Source organism: Diceros bicornis, chromosome 1 (genome assembly GCF_020826845.1).
Source record: "Diceros bicornis minor isolate mBicDic1 chromosome 1, mDicBic1.mat.cur, whole genome shotgun sequence".
In the NCBI taxonomy this organism is placed as follows: domain Eukaryota; kingdom Metazoa; phylum Chordata; class Mammalia; order Perissodactyla; family Rhinocerotidae; genus Diceros; species Diceros bicornis.
This window is the reverse complement of record NC_080740.1, coordinates 66,971,493-66,995,316: the sequence shown is the minus strand read 5'-3', so window position 1 is coordinate 66,995,316 and position 23,824 is coordinate 66,971,493. Positions and strand designations below refer to the sequence as shown.

Genomic DNA, 23,824 nt, shown 5'->3' with positions numbered 1-23,824 from the left:
GAGAGAGTTCCAGGGCTGAGAACTCAGTGGGAAAGGGGGTTCTGGTGGAGTTAGTAACTTCGGCCTCAGATGCAACTGATGCCCAAGTATTGTTCTCCCTGAAGGAGTGATGATTGCAAGATTGAAATGAATATGAGTATGCCCAACCCACACGTGTGTTTAGGGATTCATCAGTGTCCTTAGAGAATGACATGGAAAACCTTTCGTGGCTAACGCCTCTTTAGAGATTTTGCTTAATCCTTTAACGCTAATTCAAGTAGAGCACTACAGGCTTCTCTTAATTCCTTTACCCTTCACCTGGCTGGAGATAGCTTTATTGAAAACAACGCTGTTGCCTGTTTATTTGAACCCACTCCAACTGGAAGAAATCCATAGACGCAGAGCATCACACTCTGAATTTCTGAATCATGGGAAAGATTCTGCACACTCAGTTCTAGAAAAGCTCTGTGAATCGGCCCTATGAAATACATTCCCTTCTCGGGACAGCATGAACTTTGCATGTTTGGGCTGGTTTGTGTCCCAAGCAACGCTGATGGTGGGGAAAACTCACAGTGCTACCAGGAAACAGAAAGGTGGATTCTTTTGGATTTAAGGCAACAATTCAGACTCTGTCTCCTGTTTTTGACCACACAGACCACACTGCCCTGTATCGGCCTCCCAGGCTGCTTTAGGGGTGAGGTGTGGAAGTGTGTGTTCCTCTGTACTCCCACAGCTTTGAGCACGCCCTACATCCTGTATTACTATTATTATCTGTGAGCTGGCCTGAATCTTAGTCTCACTTGTATCCCCAGTGCTTAGTGTAAGGCCTGATACATAGTGGGGCTTCCATTCAGATTTGTACAATGGGGATATCCATTGTACAATGGACTGACTGTGTGGTGCTAGAACTGGATTGCTAAAAAAGCTGAAAGTAACAAATTCTTTTGTTCAATGACCTGGCCCGAGATCTAACCTTATCCAGTCTTCCCTGAAAGGCAGCAGAGCTGAGGGCAGGTTCTGGAGTCACGTACCCACACAAGTAACAAGTAATGTTAACCTCCTTGAGTTTCAGTTTCCCCTTCTGTAAGATGGGCTACTGACGGTCCCCATCTCATACGTTATTGGGAGGATTAAAGTGAGTTGATGCAGGTCAAGTGCCACGCATAGTACCTGCTAGCAGTTGTCATTATTATACTCATGACAGTCTGATACTCACTACGGTCTTTTCCTCACTCCAGCTTCTATTTTGGGCATAACTGTCATCACCTCAAGAGAGTCTTCTCTAAACCTCCCTCCCCAGGCATAGTCAATCCCCCTCCACCTGGGGCCCCCCTGTGCTTTGCTCACATCTCCTCCCCAGCCCTTAGTAGATTTATCTCAGACTTTCTTCTACTGGGTTTCAGAGGCTTCCAGGGCAGAAATCATCTCTGATTGCCTTGCTCCCGCTGAAGGGGAATAGATGCAAGTGTCTTCAGTCTCTCATCAACAAGAGAATAGTGAGCCCCTCACCCCACCCCCTACCATGGACACTTGGGCTGTGGGTTGTTCTATTATCTTTGCTCTTTATCCGCCCACCCGTGCTTATCTCTGCTTCCTTCAGGATGAATATTTCTGTGACTTCGTGGACACCCTCACAGAATACCAGACCAAGAACATCTTGGCTTCCCCCATAATGAATGGGAAGGACGTGGTGGCCATAATCATGGCTGTGAATAAAGTGGATGGGCCCCACTTCACCGAGAAAGACGAAGAGGTAAGAATGCTTTAGAAACTGCTGGAGTGGCCATGCTGGCACATTCTCCCAGCTCATGAAGTCCCCTGAACCTTGCTGTTTGGCCTGGCCTGGGTTTCCCCATCTGTAAGACAAGGGGGTTAGTCTGATGCTCTCTGAGGGAAGCAGGACAGGGTAATCGTTAAGACTTTGGGATTTGGAGCAAGGAATGTAGGGATAATTGTTCTGGCTCTGCTAACGTCTAGCTGTTTGACTTGAGCAAGTTACTTAATTTCTCCGAACCTTAGTTTTCTTATTTGTAAAATGAGGATGATTTTATAGTATCTATCTCTTGAGGTACATGTGATGATCAGATGAAATAACATACATAAATGACTTATCATAGGGATTGCAAACTCAATAAATAATAGCAATTTTTCATTAATACACCCCTATCAATATTCTACATTCTGTGAGTTTTATACGCTTATAATGCAACATTTTATGAGTCAGCATTCCATGATCCATCTGCTCAAATTGTCTCTGATGAAGCATTTAGAATATTCAGACATTTGATGATGGCAGAAGTGCCCAGAGGAGGGATTTCTCCTCATCTAGCATGCTGTTTGATTTTCAGATTCTTCTCAAGTATCTCAATTTTGCAAATCTCATCATGAAGGTGTTCCACCTGAGTTACCTGCACAACTGTGAGACTCGGCGTGGCCAGGTAAAGGGCTTGGCTCAAGGGAATGGACTGGACATGTCCTTTTACTGAAACGTTGATGTGGTCAGGCTGGAAAGGTGGGCGGTAATAAAAGAGCCTGGGAACCATCATACAGTCTCTGCCCAGCATCCCTGGTGTTAATGAGGTAGCGGATGTTTGTAAAGCTGTATCCCAGAGTGATTATATGCACAAGTTTTCATGTCAGATAGCTTGGATTTGAATCCCCGCTAAGCCATTTACTAGCTCTAAGACCCTGGGAAAATCACTTAACCTCTCCAAGCTTCAGTCTCCCCATATGAAAACTGGGGATAATTATAATTCCACCCTCAAAAGATTATTGTCAACAGTAAATGAGATAATGTATGTAGAGCACTTGTGCTCAATCAATGTTTGTTATTATTCTCATGAACAACTTGTGAGATAAAAGAAATGGAAAGAGTTGGACCCAATAGAAGCTGGCCAGTTACTTCACCTCTCTAAACCTCAGTTTCTCCATCTATAAAATGGGGATAATTATCCTGTCTCTCTCTCTCTCTGGGTTATTGTGAGGATTAAATAAGATAAACTCTAGAGAACTTTACAGAGTTGCTATTATTCTCTAGCTAAGTGACCTGCTGCTTTGTGCCTCAAAAAGTTTGACTGTGTTTTTGTATTTCCTCAGATACTGCTGTGGTCTGGGAGCAAAGTCTTTGAAGAGCTTACAGACATCGAGAGACAGTTCCACAAAGCCCTGTACACAGTCCGAGCCTTCCTCAACTGTGACAGATACTCTGTGGGGCTCTTAGACATGACCAAGCAGAAGGTGAGAAAGCCTTAGGAGTGGACATTTCTGAGAACAGGTGAAATATACACCAAGGGAGCCCAGACGCGTGTCACCCATTCCGTTGCACGGGGAAGAGGCTGGGAGGATGTGGATAGTTGTGGAAAGTTTTTCGTGGTGTTTTATTCTGAAGAGAGGAGTACCAAGCTTTCAAGGGGGAAAAGTCAATCTAGGGCACAGGTGAGTAAAACAACCTGTATCTTCCCTAGTTAGTTGGAAAAGAAAGTGTACATGAGAAGAAGGCTTGATGAGGTAGTGAACGTGAGTGAAGTTTCTATGTAGGGTGAAAGTCTAGAAGGAAGAAAGTTGCCAACTTTAAGAATTCTCGGGGCTGGCCCCATGGCTTAGCAGTTGAGTGCACGCACTCCGCTACTGGCGGCCCAGGTTCGGACCCCGGGCGCACACCGACGCACGGCTTGTCCGGCCATGCTGAGGAGGCGTCCCACGTACAGCAACTAGAAAGATGTGCAACTATGACATACAACTATCTACTGGGGCTTTGGGGAGAAAAAGAGGAGGATTGGCAATAGATGTTAGCTCAGGGTTGGTCTTCTTCAGCAAAAAAGAGGAGGATTGGCAGGGATGTTAGCTCAGGGCTGATCTTCCTCACAAAAAAAAAAAAAAGAATTCTCAGAAAATGCACTCAAAGGTGGAGTAAACCTTTCCCGTGGTTTGTTGAGCCCAGGGCTCACCTGGGCAATTGAAGTGGAGGGGGATGCTTAGATCTGGTCCTCAGAATGCTCAGGCGCCAGGTCTGCCCCAGGTACATTGGCTAAAGAGACAGAGCCCGATATGGCCCCCAAAAATGTTTTTCAGCTGGGTTTTCCAAAACCAACTCTCCCATTGTTCTTTATTTATCTGTCCCTGCGTCCTAGGGTAATCATTTTCTGCCTTGGAACAGAGTTCCAGTGTTATCTAGATTTGTGATTTCCTTTCTCAAAGACCCAAGGTACAAGATTCCTGTCAGTTTCATTTTGTATGCCTTGCCCTGCGGAATGTGGTACAGAAACCGATGAAGATCTTCCAAATATTTGGTTGAGTGAATAAATGAATCGCAGAATCTGGGGTTGGAAAAGACATCAGACCTAGTCTAGAGGCTCCCAAATGTGACAGTGAATCTGAATCTTCTGAGAAACTGTTTAAAAGTTGCTGGGCTCCGTTTCCTGATTGCCTGCCTTTTTTGCTTAATGTTTTGTGAACATCTTTCCACGTCAGTACACGTGGATTCTTTTTAATAAGCCTGTATATCAAAATGTAACATATACACAGAAAAGAGCATTAATTACAAGTGAATAGTTCAATGAATTATCACAGAGTAAACATCCCATGTAACCAGCAGCAAGATTAAGAAATAGCACATTAACAACCCCTCAGAAGCCCCTTTCTTAGCCCTTTCCAGTAACTCCCACCTCTTCCTTCCTGAAGGTAACCGCTATTGGGCCTTTAACACCATATTAGTTTTGCCTATTTTTGAAGCTCATATAAATGGAATCATATGAATACATACTCTTTTGTGTCTGGCTTCTTTTTGCTCACCGTTTTGGTTGTAAAATTTCTCTTTATTGCTCCACATAGCATTAGTTCATTCATTTTCATTCTTGTGGAATGTTGCATTATATCAATAATCCACAAAGTATTTAATCATTCCACAGTTGATGGACATTTGAGTTTTCAGGTTTGGGTTACTGTGAATATTGCTATTATGAACATTCTATTACTTATCTTTTAGTACACAGTTGTACCCATTTCTGTTAGTTATTTACCTAGGAGGATAATTTCTGGGCAATAGTTTTAATAGATATTGTCCATCTTATTTTCAAAATGATTGTATCATTTTACACTCCCATTAGCAATGTATGAGGGTTTCCTCGTAATACCTGGTATTGCCAGTTTTATTAATCTTAGCCATTCTGGTGCGTGTGTAGTGTTCTCTCTTTGGGTATTAATATGTATTCCCCTAATGACTGATGAGGTTGGACATTTTTTTATATGTTTATTGGCCATTTGGATATCTTCTTTTGTGAAGTGCCTGTTCAAGTCTTTTCTCCATTTTTTAAAAATTCTATTGTCTTTTTTATCTTACTGATTTGTCAGAGTTCTTTACAAATTCTGGATATGGGTTCTCTGTTGAATACACACATTGCAAATATCTTCTCTCACTCTGTGCTTTCATTCTCTTAATGGTATGTTTTGCTGAATGTAAGTTCTGAACTGTAATGTAGTCCAATTTATCAATGTTTTCCTTTATGGTTATTGATTTTTGTGCCCTAGTTAAGAAATCTTTCCTGGCCCCAAGGTGATAAAGATATTCACCTATGTTAACTTTTAAAAGCTTTATTGTTTTAGCTTTCACATATAGCTCTACAATCCACCTGGAATGTCTTAAATGTACAGTGTGAGGTACGGACAGGTTTTATCCAATTGACCCAGCACCATTTATTGAAAAGACCATTCTTTCCCCCGTTCTATTGAAGAGACCATCTTTCCCTATCATATCTCTATCAGTCAAGTATCCATATATATTGCGTCTGTTTCTGGATTCTCTATTTTGTTCCACTGGTATATTTATCTACTCTTCTGTAATTACAGTATCTTAATTACAGTACCTTTATAAAATATCTCGATATCCAGTAGTGAAAGGACCTCTAAGTTTATTATTATTATGTGTTAGACTTTTCACAATGTTTTATGTCTTTTATACTCCCTTCTGCATTTTCCATCCTTTTGTATTTTTGTTTTTCAGTTTGAATATTTCTTTAGATCTATTTTCTATTAATCACTAATCCTTCTTCTGTTGTGTCTAATTGGCTGTTAAAACTATCTATTGAGTTTTAAGTTTTAGGTATTTCAATTTTAGAATTTCTGTTCCACTCTTTTTTGTAGTTTCCAGTTCTCTGCTAATAGTCTCTATTCTGTATTTGATTTCTTGGACATAATCAGTTATTGTAGAGTCTGGGTCTGAGAGCTATAATACCTGTAGTTATCTTCTATGGCTCTGTTTCTATGATCTGTTTTCCTTCTTGATTTTTCAGTTAATTCTTGTCTTTTACATACCTGGTTATTTTTGTTTGAACACTAGAGACATATATAAAAAAATTACAGGGGCTGGCCTGGTGGCATAGTGGTTAGGTTCTCCTGCTCCACTTTGGCAGCCCAGGGTTCACGGGTTTGGATCCTGGGCGTGGACCTATGCACCGCTTATCGGGCCATGCTGTGGCAGGCGTACCACATAAAGTAGAGGAAGATGGGCACAGATGTTAGCTCAGGGCTGATCTTTCTCAGCAAAAAGAGGAGGATTGGCAATGGATGTTAGCTCAGGGCTAATCGTCCTCACCAAAAATAAATAAATAAATAATAAAAAAATAATAATAAAATGAAAAAAAATTACAGAGATCATTTGAAACTCTGGGCAATGTTATATTCCTCCAACAGGGATTTATTTTATCTCTGGCAAGCAGTTGAGGGAAAGGCAGAGCACCTGATTCTAATCTGGGATTGAGCCGATTTGACGCTGGTCTTCAGTCTTTGTGAGGGCTGGTCTATTTCTGGTTCACTTTTACTCCTAGGGTACAAACGTTTGGGAAGGCCAGCTGAAAGCCTGAGGTGTTTTCAAGGGTCCCTTCTCCTTGGCAGGCCCTGAATTCCAATTTTGTCCTCCTAGCCCAGTAAATCTGCTGACAGCTGCTCCACAGCTGCCTTGGTTTCCGCAAGGGGGTCAAAAGGAGTCGTTCCGTCAGATGTCGGGCTCACGTCTCTGGGCTTCCCTTCTCTGTGGGATCTTGGCCCATCAAATCCTTGCTCCCTTGCCAGTTCTGTGATTCCTTCAAATAAATGTTTATACACATATACAAATATGCATAGACACAGTCCAGATTTTATAATTTTTCTCGGTCAGAGGATTGGTCTGAAACAAACTGGCTACCATTAGCAGAAGTAGAAATCCTTGGGGCTGGCCCAGTGCCATAGTAGTTAAGTTCGTGCACTCCACTTCAGTGGCCCGGGGTTCACAGGTTCGGATCCAGGCATAGACCTACACGCTGCTCATCAGCCATGCTGTGGCAGCACCCCACATACAAAAATAGAGGAAGATTGGCACAGATGTTAGCTCAGCGACAATCTTCCTAAAGCTGAAAGAGGAAGATTGGCAACAGATGTTAGCTCAGGGCCAATCTTCCTCACCAAAAAATAAAAGAAGAAGGGGCCGGCCCGGTGGTGCAAGTGGTTAAGTGCGCGCGCTCTGCTGCGGTGGCGACCCAGGGTTTGCTGGTTCCGATCCCGGGCGCGCACCCACACACCACTTGTCAAGCCATGCTGTGGCTGCGTCCCATATAAAGTGGAGGAAGATGGGCATGGATGTTAGCCCAGGGCAGGTCTTCCTCAGCAAAAACAGGGGAATTGGCAGATGTTAGCTCAGGGCTGATCTTCCTCACAAAAAAAATAAAATAAAAATTAAAAATAAAAAAAGTAGTTCTGAGTAGTTGAAATCAAATGGTCCATTTTGTGTGTGTGTGTGTGTGTGTGTGTGTGTGTGTGAGGAGGATTAGCCCTGAGCTAATATCCATGCCAATCTTCCTCTTTTTTTGCTGAGGAAGATCGGCCCTGGGCTAACATCTGTGCCCATCTTCCTCTACTCTATATGGGACGCCGCCACAGCATGGCTTGACAAGCGGCACATTGGCCCTTGCCTCTGATATGCACCTATGAACTCCGGGCTGCCAAAGTGGAACGCTCAAACTCAACTGCTAGGCCACAAGGCCAGCCCCTAAAAGGTTCCATTTTAAGGTGCCCAGTTTGCACCTTAAAGGATCTGACCCCAGGCACAGGCTGCTCTATGTCACAATGTTCTACCCTCTGTTTCTTTTGAACTCTCTCTCAAAAGGGAAAGTCACATTGGAAAAAAATATTTGAACTTAGTCATCCTCAAAAGGTGCAACAATCTAGCAATTAAGAGTGGGCTGGGCTGCCTACAATCACTCTAAGAACCTGCCCCCCGGGTAGCTAAGCTCTTACCTGAGCAATTGACGTTATGAAAGAAGTCAATAAAAACCATTGAATTGTACACTTGAACTGGGTGAATTTTATGTGAATTATATTTCAATAAAGCTTTTAGAAACAAAAGAAAGAGAGAGAAGAAGGCAGGCATAAACATGCCCCACTTTCCACTCCACTCCTTGTTGACAACTTCTGCTTCTCCTTGGGACAATCTTCAGAGCCACTCAGTGTTTGACGCAGATGGTGTCAGCTCGGTGTACTTGTCCTTCTGGGCTCCTCCAACATTTGTGTTCTCTTTCCATTACTGTTTGGGTTCCTACCCCATCTACCTTGCTATAGTTACTCAAGTACTTGATTGTCTCCTCCATGAGACAGTAAATTCCTCTAGGGCACCAACTGTGCCTTATCCGCCTCTGTGTATCCAACAGCAAGCATGTTGTGGGGCTGAGGTTGGCCCCCAGTTCACATTTTCACCCAGAAAGTGAATTTCTTCCCATTGTCACTTGTCAAGAAAAAGATTCAACTGGGCAGAGGAGTATGGACATGGAATCTGATTCTCATGCGGATTCCCTCCTGCTTGTCCTCTGGATGCTATTAGAAGAGGCAAACCACCACGACGAACATGCTCCAACAAGAGAGAGGCCAAGAAGCTGGGTGGCTTGGCCTCCTACCCTTAATAACCCAGCACTAACGGGTCACTGTCCCTAAATATCAACAGGTGAACAAACAGAGAGGACACTGGAGGACAGAAGCCTCCTCTGCCAGGCCCAGCTTTGACTCAGCCCAAGCTGTGCAGCTCCGTGGTCAGTAGGAAAAACCAGCGGAGAGTAGCAGGGAAGAGCCTGTGTGCTGTCCCAGTTGGTTCCTTCTCCTGAGACTATGCGACTGTGCCATGCCTTTGCTGGCCCTTTTCTCTCTTCTCTCTGCCCCAGTCTTGGCCACTTGTCTTGGTGTCGTCCTTTCTTGTTGAATCCCAGGTATGGGTCTATCTGTCCATATTTGGCACCACTGTTTTTTCTTTCTTTCTTATTTGGGAAAAATATTTTTTTCCTGATTACAAAAGCAATAAATTTTATTATGGAAAAATTGCTAAATAAATTATAGTCTCATTCCAATCACCCAGAGAAAACCAGTTGTTAATGCTTTGTTGTGAATTCTTTGATAGCATTTTCTATGTATAGTTAAACATTGGGGTCACAGGATCTATGTATATTTTTTGTCCCCTCAAGTTTTTCACTCATCAGTGTATCATGGACATCTTTTAATCAATACATACACATCTGTAACGTCCTTGTTACTAGATGTACCATAATTGATTTAATAAGGTCTCTCTTGTTGGACACTTAGGTTGTTTCTAATTTTTTACTACTATAAATGATACTGCAAGGGATAGAGTTTTAGCTAAACTTTCTATCATACGCTTAGCGTGTCCTTAAGGTAAATTTCTTAGTCATAGAGACCCCGTTTTCCCTCTCATGGCCCACAGCATGGGGAGCATGAGGGTGCTTCAACTCAGCTCCCATTTTTTTTGGTTAATGATTGGACAGGCCTGGTTCATCAATATCTTGAAGCACAGACATGACTGACATCCTCTAACTCCAGTGAATCCTGCAGCCCTTCCAAGCTTAGCTTTCCATGAGCTCTTCCCACCTTGCAAATTTCAGTGATAGATGACTCATACTGGTGGGTCTTCTTTTCTTAACCTCCTTTTCTTGATCTATTTTCAAAACATGTAATGATTGTTTTTCTCATTTCCAGGAATTTTTTGATGTGTGGCCAGTCCTGATGGGTGAGGCTCCACCCTACTCTGGTCCCAGGACTCCAGATGGAAGGGTAGGTCTCTCTCTGGTCTGTTCGATACGATCAAATGTTTAATGAAATGCAAATGTAAGGCACTATAAACACTGCTAAAGTTTCTTTATCACCTAGGTATTTCTTTTTAATTGATTTAATATTGGTTTATAACATAATATAATGTCAAGTGTACATCATTATATTTTGACTTCTGTATAGACCATATCATGTTCAAAAATTACCAGTTGCTTCATGAATTTGCATGTCATCCTTGCACAGGGGCCATGCTAACCTTCTCTGTATCAATCCAATTTTAGTATACTTGCTGCCAAAGTGAGCACATCACCTAGGTATATATCTTCTCTGGGTTGGGTTATCTCTCTTGAAGTTATGATAAATCCTCACAATTGTCAAGCCCTGTAATTTGCAAGGTGTTTTTAATATCTTGCTGGAGTTTCACAATAACCTGGTGGGGTTGACCGAGGAAGAATCAATAGTCTCATTCCCCAAGAAGATCAAGCAACCTGCTCAAGGATTCATCCAGCAGGAGTTTAGAATTGTAGACAATTAGAGCTGGAAATAACCTTAATATCTAATCTAGAATGTACAAATTGGTGGCCAGAAGGTCAATTCCAGCCAGGAGATAAATTTGTTTGGCTGCATAGATTTTCAAATTTTTCTTATTTGTTTTTACTTTGTAAAAAGTCTGAATTGGTGGCTTACCACTTAAAAATCAAGATATTGCCCGTAAATATCTAGGTTCTCAGTTTCTTTTGAAAAAGTGAAAGATCATTCAAAACTAGACCCACAATCCTGCAGGGTAAATATGACTGGAGCTAAACAGCAGCTCCCTCCTTGCAATGTGGCCTGAGCTCTCTAGTTTGCCACAGTCCCCACCACTCCCTCTCATATACACCTGGCCCCCTGCTCTCATTTATGTTTCTATCAGGCTTCTCCAGGCATTTGTGTTTGTGACCTCTGGTCTCAAACAATTGCTTCATTTTAAAGATGAGGCATAAACACTTTAGAGAAGCTGAAATGATATATGGGGGGACATGGAGATGGTGCAGGATAAACAGACCTGGCACTCAAATGACCTATAGAACCTGTAGAATGACTGAATGACCTTAGCCAAGGCCACACAAGATAAGTAAGCAGTAGAGTCATGCCCCGCATTGAATTTTAGACCAGTGCTCTTCCCACAAGACCTTGTAGCCTGTCTGAAATGCTATATCAGTTTCTGCTAGGAGGCCTGATTCCACCCGCCCAACACTAACCCTTCCCAAAATAAAGGACCGTGTGTGTGTGTGTGTGTGTGTGTGTGGTGTGCGTGCGTGCATGATAGACTTTATTTAGTCTTAATTCAAAATCTGAGAATTCAAAATTAACACCATTGCCTGTGAGCTTCATATACATACCAGAAAAGATTTCACTTTTGGAATCTACACTGTCTGCTGTGCTTTATCCAAAATGGCCTTGATAACCGGCTGTTGTCCAGTTTTAAACGACTCTCTGATCCACACAATTTCATGATTTTATCTGGGAAGACTGAGTCTTCAAGGACTGCATCATGTGCTGCTGTCATTAAACTATTTGGGGACACTTTTCCTTTTTAGGTATAGCTTTTTGTGTTGGCATAGTTGACATGTTACCACTGAGCTTTTTCTCTAATCCATATATGAGCTGGACTTGTATCTTCTCGAAATCTAGAAGCACAGGAACTGGAATAGAGGTCACCATAACTTTCAGACGCCACCAACTTCAACTAACTTCAATTTCCTTGGCTGCTTTGATATTCAGCTCTCTGAGCTGAGCCCTGAGGTCAGAGATCATCTCCAACTCCTGGACGGCCAGAGAAATGTCAGGCTCTAACTTATCCAGCTCTTCATGCTTGAGAACCCCAATCTTTAAGATTGAACTGAACAGGACATTTTCTCACGGAGTGCCAGCCCAGGAAAGGGCTACCCATCGTTTGATCAATTCAAGAAATTTTGGTTTCACTGAGGGGACTAGCACACTGATGGTTAAGGCTTTTCTTTCCCAAAACCCTTCTCCATCTCAGGTAGCAAGGGCTCAGTCCTTGCAGGGGTCTGAGGCATTAGGCTGTGATGGAAAACGCCTGTAGGGTGAGCTTGGCCAAGTAACCCCTTGGGTCCTCGATTTTCCCATCTATGGGGTACTGTCACTGAACTCACCTCCAACGTCAGCTCCAGGTCTGGTGAGGAAAACGCTTATAGGCCTGAGCTGGGGCTCAGACACACCACGACAGGATTGGCCAAAAGTAGATCTTCTGGAAAAAGCGTGGGCTTGGAGGGAAAAAGCCTGAGTTCAGATCCCTGCTCCACCCAGTAGTTACGTGGTCTTATGCAACCTCTTTAAACCTCACCCTCCTCATCAGGAATGCCTGGGTCAGCAAGCTGACCTAGTAGGGCTGTGGCAACTACTGTGAATTGCACTGGCAAACAGTAGGCATTCCAATATAGAATCATGGCTCCCTGGGTTGAATCTCAATATGTGCTGGGCACTTTACCTGGATTATGTCATTTACACTCTCAACGAGTTTGTGAAGGAGGTGTCCTCATTATCCCCATTGACAGTTGAGGAAATTTAGCTTCAGAGGAGGTCAAATTATTTGCCTAAATTCAAATCCAGCATGCTTTTATCTCTGGTAACTATCGTCACAATCGTGCTTTTTAACATTCCATTTTGCCTTCTAACAACACTCTCACACTTCATCTGTCACTTTCACATTAGAAATACAGCTTTTGCCTGGATTTTGACCAATTAACCTCCCCAAATCTTGGGTCTAAAGCTCCCCAATAGCAGCTACACCTCACTTCAGCTCCTTTTAAAAATAAAATGTACGTGTGTGTGTTTCAATTATTAAAAAGTTACACAGGCTCATTAGGTTTCATGGAAGAAAACAAAAAATTGCACTCATTTAAAATTTTTTAAATATTTAATATTTAAATTTTTTATATTAAATATATTAAATTTTTTAAATATTAAATATTTAAAATATATTTCCATGCACGAGGATGTGGCTACGGCTGTGCTTGTGGCTCTTTCAAAGCCCCTTGTGTTATAGCCTTCACTGCTCAGGTGGAAGGTGACAAAGGTGCTCATTGATGGCTCAGGTTTGACTCTCCAAAGGCTGGTGAATTCCTATGTGAATATGGCCTTGAAGGCAACTTGGCTGAGCTACGGTGTATGGAAAAAGCCCTATTTACTTAAAGGACACTGATCTTTTTGTTGCTTTCTGTGAAAGCAAATTGATTCTCTCATGGGTCTCAAAAACGTCCATTTCTAACCTTTCTAAAGGAGTCTCATGGTGACCACTGGATGGGGCAGCCTGCTGGGCCCAGGGATCCAGCAGCTTGCATGGGAGTACAGTGAGCAGCCCAGGCCCGAGGGCAGACGGCCCTAAAGCAAAGACCTGAAGAAGGCCGAGAAGGTGGTAGAAGGTGGTAGAAGTGGTAGAAGGTGGTAGAAGGTGGCCTCCTCCTCCTCCTCCTCCTCCTGGGTGGAAATAGCTCTACCAAACTCCCAGCAGTTACTTTTTTATTTTATTATTATTATTTTTTTGGGGGAGGAAGATCAGCCCTGAGCTAATATCCATGCTAATCCTCCTCTTTTTGCTGAGGAAGACCGGCTCTGAGCTAACATCTATTGCCAATCTTCCTCCTTTTTTTTTCCCCAAAGCCCCAGTAGATAGCTGTATGTCATAGTTGCACATCCTTCTAGTTGCTGTATGTGGGACGCGGCCTCAGCATGGCTGGAGAAGTGGTGCATCGGTGCACAGCCGGCATCTGAACCCGGCCCGCCAGTAGCGGAGTGCACGCACTTAACCGCTAAGCCATGGGGCCGGCCCCAAACTCCCAGCAGTTAATGTGGCCACCTTTGCTTTCTAGAACCACCTACAGGGTACAACTTCAGTGTTTAAAATATTCTTAGCACAATTTGTTTATATTTATTGAAAAAGTAATACATGAGCACAGTGAAAAGCTGACATCATACGAAAGGGTACTCCACAGAAATCCAGCCCTCCCCTGAGGCAGCCACTGTCAGCAGTCTATGCTCCCAAGGATGTCTATGGAGATCCAGATATTCCTGGATATATATACATATTCCACCACCATCGCCTTTGACAAATGGGATGATTCTATTTTATGCATTACTTTTTCCACTTGAAGATATTTTGGCATCTTTCCCTCTCAGCACAGATATATAGCTACCTCATCCTGGAGACATGCAAAGTGTCCACTGTACGCAGGCACTCAATTGTTTAATCACTGTCCTAATGATGGACATTAGTTTATCTCCAAGCTTTTTAAAGCAGTCTAGCTGAAACCCCTGGATGGCGCAAACAGTGCTTTTACCCACATTTGGGACTATATTTGTAGGATTCATTACCACATGTGGAATTACTGGGTCAAAGAACATGTGCATTTTAATCTATGAGAGCTATTGCTAACTATCCAACCACAATCTTAGAATCATGGCCAGGAGGGACTTTCGGGATTATCTAGTCCAGGTTTTAAAATTCTCCAATTGCCTTTAGAACCCTGGATGTCCACAGTGGCTGCCTTGGCCAGGGGTTATTGGGGAAGGAGGAGGGCAGGAGAGGGAGTAAGAGAGAACAGAGAGATGCAAGGTCCCTATGTGCCCACCACTGCTTTCATTAGGGCAGCTCCACGTGCATCTGCTTTATATGATTAGACCTCATGCTTGGGGAAAGAGTTCTGCACTTATCAGCAACCACAAACACCACACATCTAATTTTACAGTTGGGGACACTGAGGCCCAGAGAGTACACACCAAGACTAGAACATGAGTCTTTCTACTCTAGATCATTCTGAGCCCCATTTCTTCGTGCTAGGGATTCATCTAGTCTCCCCTTGGGTGCTTCCTACCCTGAGGAGCTCACGCCGACCCCGGAGCAGCCGATGCCATTGGAACAGCTCTAGCTTCTGCCTGTGTTTAGCCAGAGTGTGCCTCTTGGAGGTGTTAAGTCACTGTAGCTGCTGCCAGTGTGGGGCACTGAGGGGCAGAGCCTCTCCTCATGAGCCTCAGGAAAGTCATAGTTGCCTGTCAACCAAATGGGCTTTCAGACACCTTTGACTGAATCAGAAATTTCTCTATGGAGGTTCTGAGGCAGGAGGCCTGGGCGGGGCCCAGGTATCTATATTTAAATCTCTAGAGCAGTACTTGTCAAAATACCCGTAGTAAAGGAACAGTTTTTTTTTTTTTTTTTTTAATTTCCAATCCATTTTCGACTGATACTTTTCAAAACATGATAAAAATATACAACTAGAAAAGTAAAAATTAAAAAAACATGCAAAATGTAAGTCCCTTTTTTTAAAAAATTAGTTTCAACAGACCTAACTTAGCTCAGTCAAACTGCTATAAAAATTTCTAAATGCTACTCTCAATTTCTGTTTTTATCTCATTGTGGAATGGTAACAAATAGTTTGCAGACAGGTACCAGTCCAGGGACCACACTTTGAGTAGCCCTGTTCTAGGTGAGGGTAATGCAGAAAGTCAAACACTATTTGAAGCTATTAACCTTATTAACCTTAAGTGACACAGCAGAAAGAGCACTGAGCATAGGAGTCAAGGGCCTAAGTTCTGGTCCTGGTTCACTGCCTTACCGTAAATAAGTCTTTTCCTCTCTCAAGGTCTCAGTTTTCCCATTTGTGAAATGGTTTCTAACCTGCCCATGACAATTGAGTGTTCAGAGGATCTAATAAAGTGATGGAAGTTTCCCTGGAGAGTTAAGGGAAAGGAACCACCTGCTGATAACCATCTATATGTTAGGAAGTCATGTAACCGAACAGATCTACTTTAAGAGAATGGAAGTTTTAATGGTGCAAGGAGATGGGTGGGATGGAAGGGTGGAAAGTGAGTTGGGAGGCATGAGGCATGATTGGGAAGGCAGGTCTGGAAAAGCTGACACAGCAAAGAGAGCGGCTGAATGGTAGGAGTGAAAGAGAAAGGAGGCCGTGACCATGGAGCTGAGCTCTGCGTGGAGGATGGCTGGGTTGACGATTCTAAATGGGACAGGAGGGGCCGGCCCCGTGGCTCAGCAGTTAAGTGCACGTGCTCCACTACTGGAGGCCCGGGTTCGGATCCAGGCACGCACCGACGCACTGCTTGTCTGGCCATGCTGAGGCGGCGTCCCACATACAACAATTAGAAGGATGTGCAACTGTCACATGCAACTATCTCCTGGGGCTTTGGGGAGAAAAAGGGGAAAAAAGGAGGATTGGCAATAGATGTTAACTCAGGGCCGGTATTCCTCAGCAAAAACAGGAGGATCGGCATGGATGTTAGCTTAGGGCTGATCTTTCTCACAAAAACAATAAATAAATAAAATAATAATAATAATAAATGGGACAGGAGCCTCTTTTCCACCTCCCTCTTTCCCTAGACTCCAGGAACAGTCTTTCTTTCTTTCTTGTATTCAACCCCCAGGTCCCCTTGGAATACTTCCTATCCCTCTTTCCAGCCCCAGATCCCAGCCCCTGCCTGGCCACTGTGAGCTGGTTCCAAGGAATAGTTCACTGAATCTTGAGAGTCAGCTGAGGACAGTGAGCTCCAGAGGCAGCTGGGATACACCCTTTGAGGGAGTTATGGTCAGGCTGGTGCTTCCAGAAGACCACGGGGCACATGGTAAAGAACAAGGCCTGTCTCATGGACAAACTCCTGCTGAAGTTCTGTCTCAGATTCAGAACTCTGTCTCTATCTCTTTTGTCTAGGAAATCAACTTTTACAAGGTCATTGACTACATCCTGCATGGCAAAGAAGACATCAAAGTAATCCCGTAAGTTTCTTCCCACAACATGTAGAATTGCAGGCACATTATCAATGTCCATAAGATACTCATTCCAAGATTGGCACTAACCAAACCCAAGAAGGCCCTGCACTTGCTTAGAAGCAGGGAGAGCAGTAAGGGAGCAGTGTGGAAGGGTGGGAAGACCACCCTTTGGTTGGGATATGAGGCCCAAATAGGGGAAGAGACTTGATCAAAGCCACATATTGCCGGATTCTGAGTTAGCTGCTGTGAGTTCAAGTCCCAGATCCAGTGTTAATAAGTGGCCTGTCTGGGCCTCAGTTTCCCATCTATAGAATGAGACCATGGGATCTGATCAGGGTTTGTCAATTGTGTTATGTGGAGGCACATCTGGGACCCATGCAGGGGGTGAGGCAAAGGCAGGGAGTTGGCAAAGAAAGTGCCTCAGCCCTCAAGGAAAGCTTATTCTCTAATGTTCTCTTCTTATGTGACCTAGGAGGGTAATGAAAAGGAAAGAATTCCCAGAGGGCGGGGCCTCCAACCTGCCTGTTGGTGGTGGGAGCTCAAAGGCCATTTTAAGATTTGAACAGTCAAGAACGTTTTTTAGCATAGGCTTGTACTTTTTTGGCCAGTAGCACACTCTCAAAAACTTAATCGCCGTATTAACTATTTGAATCTTCTCCATGTGCCAAGAGCCACACCCACAGTTCTGTCTCAAAACCGGCTCTCTTTCCCAGCTGAATTGCAGACTCTTTGAGGCCGCAGTCAGGCTCTGTGGGAAAGCCACACCTTCAGTCTCTTTTCCCAAAGCCACTATGTCCAACTGAAGGGATGTACTTACTGTATGTCACCTTAAACAGTGGGTGTGAGAGGCCACAACTGCTCCCCAGATGGAATTGTGATCATCTGCCACTCAGATAACCCAGTTCTCAGGTTTATCTTTTACTGGTTGGAGATGAGAAGTTGCTTCAAGTTCCTGAGTTTCTGGGTTCCTTCTGTTCATCCCTGCTTGCATGAGAACTGAATCTTTTCTAAGCTCATCTCTTTCTTTTTTTTTTACCTTGTCAGCTGCATACTCTTCAACCTTTCCGTTTTCTAAACACTTTTCTAGAGGTACAAGTTTATTTACTCATTATCTGTGTTCTAAGTTATCACAAGTCACAGTTTTCCCCAATGTCTCACCACTGCTCATCAAGCAGCACATCCTTCTAGCCTCTAATAACTCACCTTGCTGCTTTCCACCCCATCTGTAAACTATGTCACATATTTTACTTCTTTTGTTATGGCAGAACCATGTTTCTGATAGCAATTTTTGTATCAGAAAATAGGCTAGGCTATGCTGTAGTAACACAACCTCAAGACCTTAGTGGTATAAACAGTAAAGATTTATTTACCATCCCACTACATGTCAATTAGTGGGTGTGGTTGGAGGATAATGTGTGGACTGTAGTCAGGCAGAGTGCACAGCTGATAGAGCAGGCACCATTTTAAATCTTGCAAGGTTGACTAACTTTGCTGGAGAAAAGAAAAAACATGACAAAACGCACATCTTAAACATCCATCTGGAGGTAACAGATATCACTTCTGCTCACACTTCATTGGCCAGAGGTAGTCACATGACTATACCTAACTTCAAGTGGACAGGGAATGCCACCCTATCATGTGCCCAGAAGGATTGAGAGTCAGAATATTTGTAAACATTTTGAATGGCTGACACAGTATATGCCATCTGAACTAATAGAGGGGAAAATCGATTATTAAATAAATGCTTACTCAAACCAAAAGAAGGCAAAATAAAAGTTTAGAAAGGACATAATGTAGGTGGGAAAAATAGAAAGTGCACATAATATGATATTTAAATCCAAATATATCAATAATTACTTTAAATATAATCAACTAAATGTTCCAGTTAAATGACAAAGATTGCCAGGCTGGGTGAGAAAGAAATCTATCACATTTCATTGAATCTAAGAAGTACAGTTTTCGACCTTTTGACATTTCTGAAATAGAATCAATGACATTGTACAATTGCTGTCAGCCGGACACAGTCATGATGTAGTCGTCACTGCCTGCCTATATGCATGAGCTTGGTTATAACTGCTCGTATCACAGTGACTTCAGCTGAGTTATATGCATGGTTGGTTGTATCCACATTGAATTTAATTGCCATAAAGGTAACTTAGAGATTATACTATGATGCAGCATTGAAAAAAATGTTGCTTTAATGGCACAAAAAAACAAGAAAAAGGTGTGAAATATGATAAAAATCTACATCTAAATGCTAAAAGAGCTTTGTTGATATTAATAAAATAAAAATTACAAGTTCAAAAAGCATTCTAGTATAGATTAATTGGCAGCATATTATCTTTCTCAGTTGCATATAAGAAATGGTTCTTCAAAGAACTGATGTATTCCTAGATATGAAGAAATTCTGTGTATCCCTGTTTACAAGAGAAGTGTTTAAAGGATAAGAATACAGAGAGGTTGAAAGTAAAAGAATGAAAAAAAAGATATACCATGCAAATGCTAATCAAAAGGAAACTGATGTAACCATGTTAATGTCGGATATAAATAGACGTTATGTCAAAGTGCACTTGTAGAGATAAAGATAGTCACGTTTTAATGATTAAAGGGGTCAATGCACCTTAATATTACAGGAATTACAATTCTAAATTTGCATACACTTGACCTCAAAAAAAGAGCAAAAACTGACAGAAATATAAGAATATCTAGTCAAATCCATGTTTGCTAATTGATAGAGCACACTAAAACAAACAATATAGAATGTTTGAATAACACAATTAACAAACTTAATCTAATGGATATATACAGAACACAGCACCCCATCCCCAAAACCCTGGAATTTTCAGTCTTTTCAAGCATACATGTGACATTTACAATAATTGTTGATATAATGGTCCACAAAGCAAACCTCAATACATTTCAAAAGATTGAAATTATATAAAGAATGTCCTCTGGGCATAATGAAAATATGCTAGAAACCAATAACAAAAAGCTAATTAGAAAAATCTTCATATGCTTGAAAACTAGGAAATACTCTTCTCAAAAAAAGGAATAAGCTTCTAAATAACCCATGGGTAAAATAATACCTCAATAGAAATTAGAATATATTCTGAACTGAAAAATAATGAAAATACTACATATCAAAACCTATGTGATACAGTGAAATCATGCTTAAGGTGAAATTTACAGCCTTAAATATACCCTTTAGAAAAGAATAAAAGATGAAAAAGTAATGAACTATGTACCCACCTGTGTCGGTCAGAGCCCCAACAGATAATCCACATTCAAATTAGGATAATTCAAGGGGGGTTTATTTACAAAGGGACAAATTACAGAGGTGTGGGTGGCGTGAAGGAAACCACAAGAGAATGTGCTGGTAGTCATGTTGTTGTAACCACTCCTGGGCCCAGAGGGAGTTTTCTAGAACTTGGAAGGAGAAACAGTCATGTAGAGCAGGCCACCTGGAGAGAAGCATTGCCCTTCAGTCAAGGAACAGAGCAAGCCCCAAGCAACTTTGCCAGGGAGGGCCCAGGGAAATAAATAACCTGACTTCACTGTTGTACTTTCCTCTAGTCTTTGGCCAGGTCTCCCCACTGGGCCAAAGTCAACCAGAAAGCTAGAAGGCCAGGAGCCCTGTAGATGTAGTCCATACAGATTGGCCTCCTGGGACAGGGAGGAGCAGGTTGGAGAGTGGACCTGGAGGGGCAGACAGAAGCTATCCATCACATCATCTCAAGAAATTAACAGCAAAGAAACAGAAAAATAAACCCAAAGAAAATAATAAAGATAAGCCTAGAAACTAATGAAATAGAAAAAGATAAATGATGAACAAATGCCAAAAGTCGGTTCTTTGAACAGATTAATAAAATTGACGAATTTCTGGTAAGACTGAGCAAGAAAAATGAAAGAAAATCAAATGAGTTGTATCAGGAATGAAAAGGGGGGATAACTGCAATGACACAGACATTAAAGATAAGAGGATATTATGCCAAAAATATTTTAAATCTAGATGAAATGGGCAAATTCCTAGAAAAATAAAACCTACTAAATACAAATCAAGAAGAAATAGAAAACCGTTAATAGTCTTATAGCAATAAAATAAATCAAATCTTCCCACAAAGACACTCCAGGCCCAGATGCCTTCAGGGGTGAGTTCTACTAAATAGTTAAGGAAGGAAAATTGCAGTTCTCATACAAATTATCCAAGAGAATAGAGAAAGAAGTGGCTAGTATAAACTTCATATCAAAACCCAAGAAGGACTGTATGAAAAAGAAAAATTCAGATCAAGCTCACTTGTGAACGTAGATGCAAATATCCTAAATAAAATATTAGCAAATAATAACTAAAAAGGATTATACATCATGACCCAACTGAGTTTATTCCAGGAATCCAGGGTTGGCTTAACGTCAGAAAAATCAATCAATACAATTTGCCACAGTAAGAGAAACACGACATAATTATCTCCATAGAGGAGAACTTGCTTAATCTAAAGAGAATTTTTAAAAATATCTGAAAATAGTAAGTACTGACAGAGACGTGGAGCAAAGGAAACCCTCATATACCACTGATGGGAGTGTAAATTGGTACAACCGCTATAGAAAACAGTTTGGTCTTATCTAGTAAAATTGAAGATATGCACATCTTACGATCCAGTATTTCTACTCCTAGGTATATACCATATAGAACTGAGAGCGTACATACATCAAAATGTTCATAGCAGCAATGTTTATATTAGCCCCAAATTGAGGGGACTGTCCATCAACAGTTGAATGCGTATATTGTGCTACAGTCTTACAAAGGAAAACTGTAAGTCAATAAAACGAATGAATTGCAGCAACGTAAAAAAGTCAAACCAAATCGTATACATTGTATGATCCCACCTAAATGAAGTTGAAAAACAAGCAAAACTAAACTAGAGGGTACAGGAAAGCATACTTAGGTGGTCGAACTCTACAGAAAATCAAGAATGTGACTGTCATAATGTCAGAACAATGGTTACCTTTGGGGTTAGGGAGAAGGGTGGGAGTGGGAGGGGCAGGTCAGAGGCTTCCAAGGTGCCGACAAGGTTGTTCTTTACATGGATGTGGTTTCATAGGTGTTCACTTTCCAATGATTGATGAAGTTTTTAATGCTTTTCCCACGTGCATATTTTTTCTCACAATAAACAAGTAAAAATAGTAATACCAAAAATTGTAATGTTGTTGTGAGGGAGAAATAAGTATGTAAAGCACCTAGCTCAGTGCTCGGTATGAGGTAAGAGCTCACCCTAGATGAGTTTTCCCACTCTCTATATAGCATTAAGTTAACTCTCTCTACGTAAGTACTAATGGAGGAAAATGGTGGCATCCGTTTTTGCTCAGCAGCCAGTAATAATCTGTTGTATGAATGTTATCTCTTTTCTTGGATGTACAAACTCAGTGTGCAATCAATAAAATGTATTTATTACTCTTTCCTCGGTGTCTAAATTTGGATGTTAAGATGCTTAACCAAAATTGGGGCTTGTTCAGGTATAGTGAATGGAAGCGGGTGCTGGGAGCCACCAGAGAGCAGAGGGAGGGCAAAGACCCAGATTCAAGTTTTTAGTCCAACTGTCCCTACAGCAAAAGTTACCATTTGTCTTTGGCATTTACAGGAATCCACCTCCTGACCACTGGGCGTTAGTAAGTGGTCTCCCCACTTATGTTGCCCAAAATGGCCTGGTAAGTGATAGAACCTTGAAGGGGGAAAGTGTTGAATCATATGGAAGAGTGAAAAGATTTCAGATCAAGAGAGTGGAAAAAACAATGGGAAGTGTGGATCTCTAAAAGCCTGATTCTCTCGTTTCTCAATTCACTTGACAGTTGGTCCAAGGATATGAACAGAAAATTGACATTTGAGGAAATATGAAATGCACAGAGAAATAATCCTTAGATGGAAAGGTGCATAGTCTCACTGACAAGTAAAGATACTTACACATATGTTGGGGACAAAGTCATGACTGGCTGGTCTTCCAGACCCACCACAGACTAAGTCCCATCCTCTCCTACCAGAGACTTACTTGCCACACCCAACCCCCCATCCCTGCCACATTTCCAGTCATACCATGTACAGCAGAGCTCAAGTGGGTGGAGTAACAGCATCCCCTGCCCCAGAGAGAAGGGTCATGTCTGTTAGCACCACATCATCCCCATGTTTGAGCCTGGTCACCCCGTATCCTTCCCCAGGCACACACTACACAATGCTGCTTATATAGCAGGTGTTTATCGAGCATTTTCTATGTGCCAGGCATAAGTCTAATCACAACACCATTATTCCTCTTCACGGCTGTCAGATTTGCAACATCATGAATGCTCCTGCGGAGGACTTTTTTGCATTCCAGGTGAGTCATTTTTTATTTGCTGTCTTAGTCATATGATTTTTTTCACCCCAAAGAGGATTAGAATACATTAGAATCGACCTACTTTATTGAGAAGCAGTCTCAACAGAGTGAAAACATAAATGGAAAAAGTCATGTGCCCATGGAAGTGCGGAGGGAGTTAATTTGGTAATTTTCAAGGTCCCATTCAATTTTAATGTTCATACCCCTTGCTTTCCGGCCTGAGGACGTTTGCTTATGCTGTTCTCTCTCCAACCAGCATCTTCTGCCCAAATCCTCTCTGCCCTTCAATGACAACCTCAAATGCTATGAAACTTTTATTAAGTTTTATTCTATTTCCCTTGGGTCAATATCATTTCTGTCTCCTTGGGATTTTCATGGAATATTTTTTGGTATTCCATTTGATTTTGTCTGTCTTTTTTACAAATGTTTGTGAAGGGCTTCCTCTGTGCCAGGCATTAGCACAATGCTACACCGGCTACAATGGTGGACATGCATGGCCTTTGTCTCCAGGGAGCTCATGATCACATGGAGAGAGAAGCATGTGGAGAGCCCGGGGAGCAGAAGGGCAGAGGGATAGAGGAGGGAGTCTCTCAGGGGGCCTGACTTAATCCAGGAGGAATCAAGGAAT

At 42.1% G+C, this 23,824-nt stretch overlaps 1 protein-coding gene and 1 non-coding gene across 2 annotated transcripts in view; one reads left to right on the top strand and one right to left on the bottom strand.

The window, feature by feature from the left end:
* Positions 1–23,824, top strand: part of PDE6A (phosphodiesterase 6A) — a 67,171-nt gene that overhangs the window by 11,748 nt on the left and 31,599 nt on the right. The window contains exons 3-9 of the mRNA XM_058543869.1: positions 1,580–1,732; positions 2,328–2,417; positions 3,076–3,216; positions 9,985–10,059; positions 16,779–16,843; positions 22,471–22,537; positions 23,149–23,196. Of these exons, the coding sequence (XP_058399852.1) occupies positions 1,580–1,732; positions 2,328–2,417; positions 3,076–3,216; positions 9,985–10,059; positions 16,779–16,843; positions 22,471–22,537; positions 23,149–23,196 (639 nt within the window). The remainder of the gene's footprint in view (positions 1–1,579; positions 1,733–2,327; positions 2,418–3,075; positions 3,217–9,984; positions 10,060–16,778; positions 16,844–22,470; positions 22,538–23,148; positions 23,197–23,824) is intronic.
* LOC131410461 (U6 spliceosomal RNA) lies at positions 10,255–10,361 on the bottom strand. The gene has a single exon (XR_009221256.1). It is a non-coding gene; the product is annotated as a U6 spliceosomal RNA (small nuclear RNA).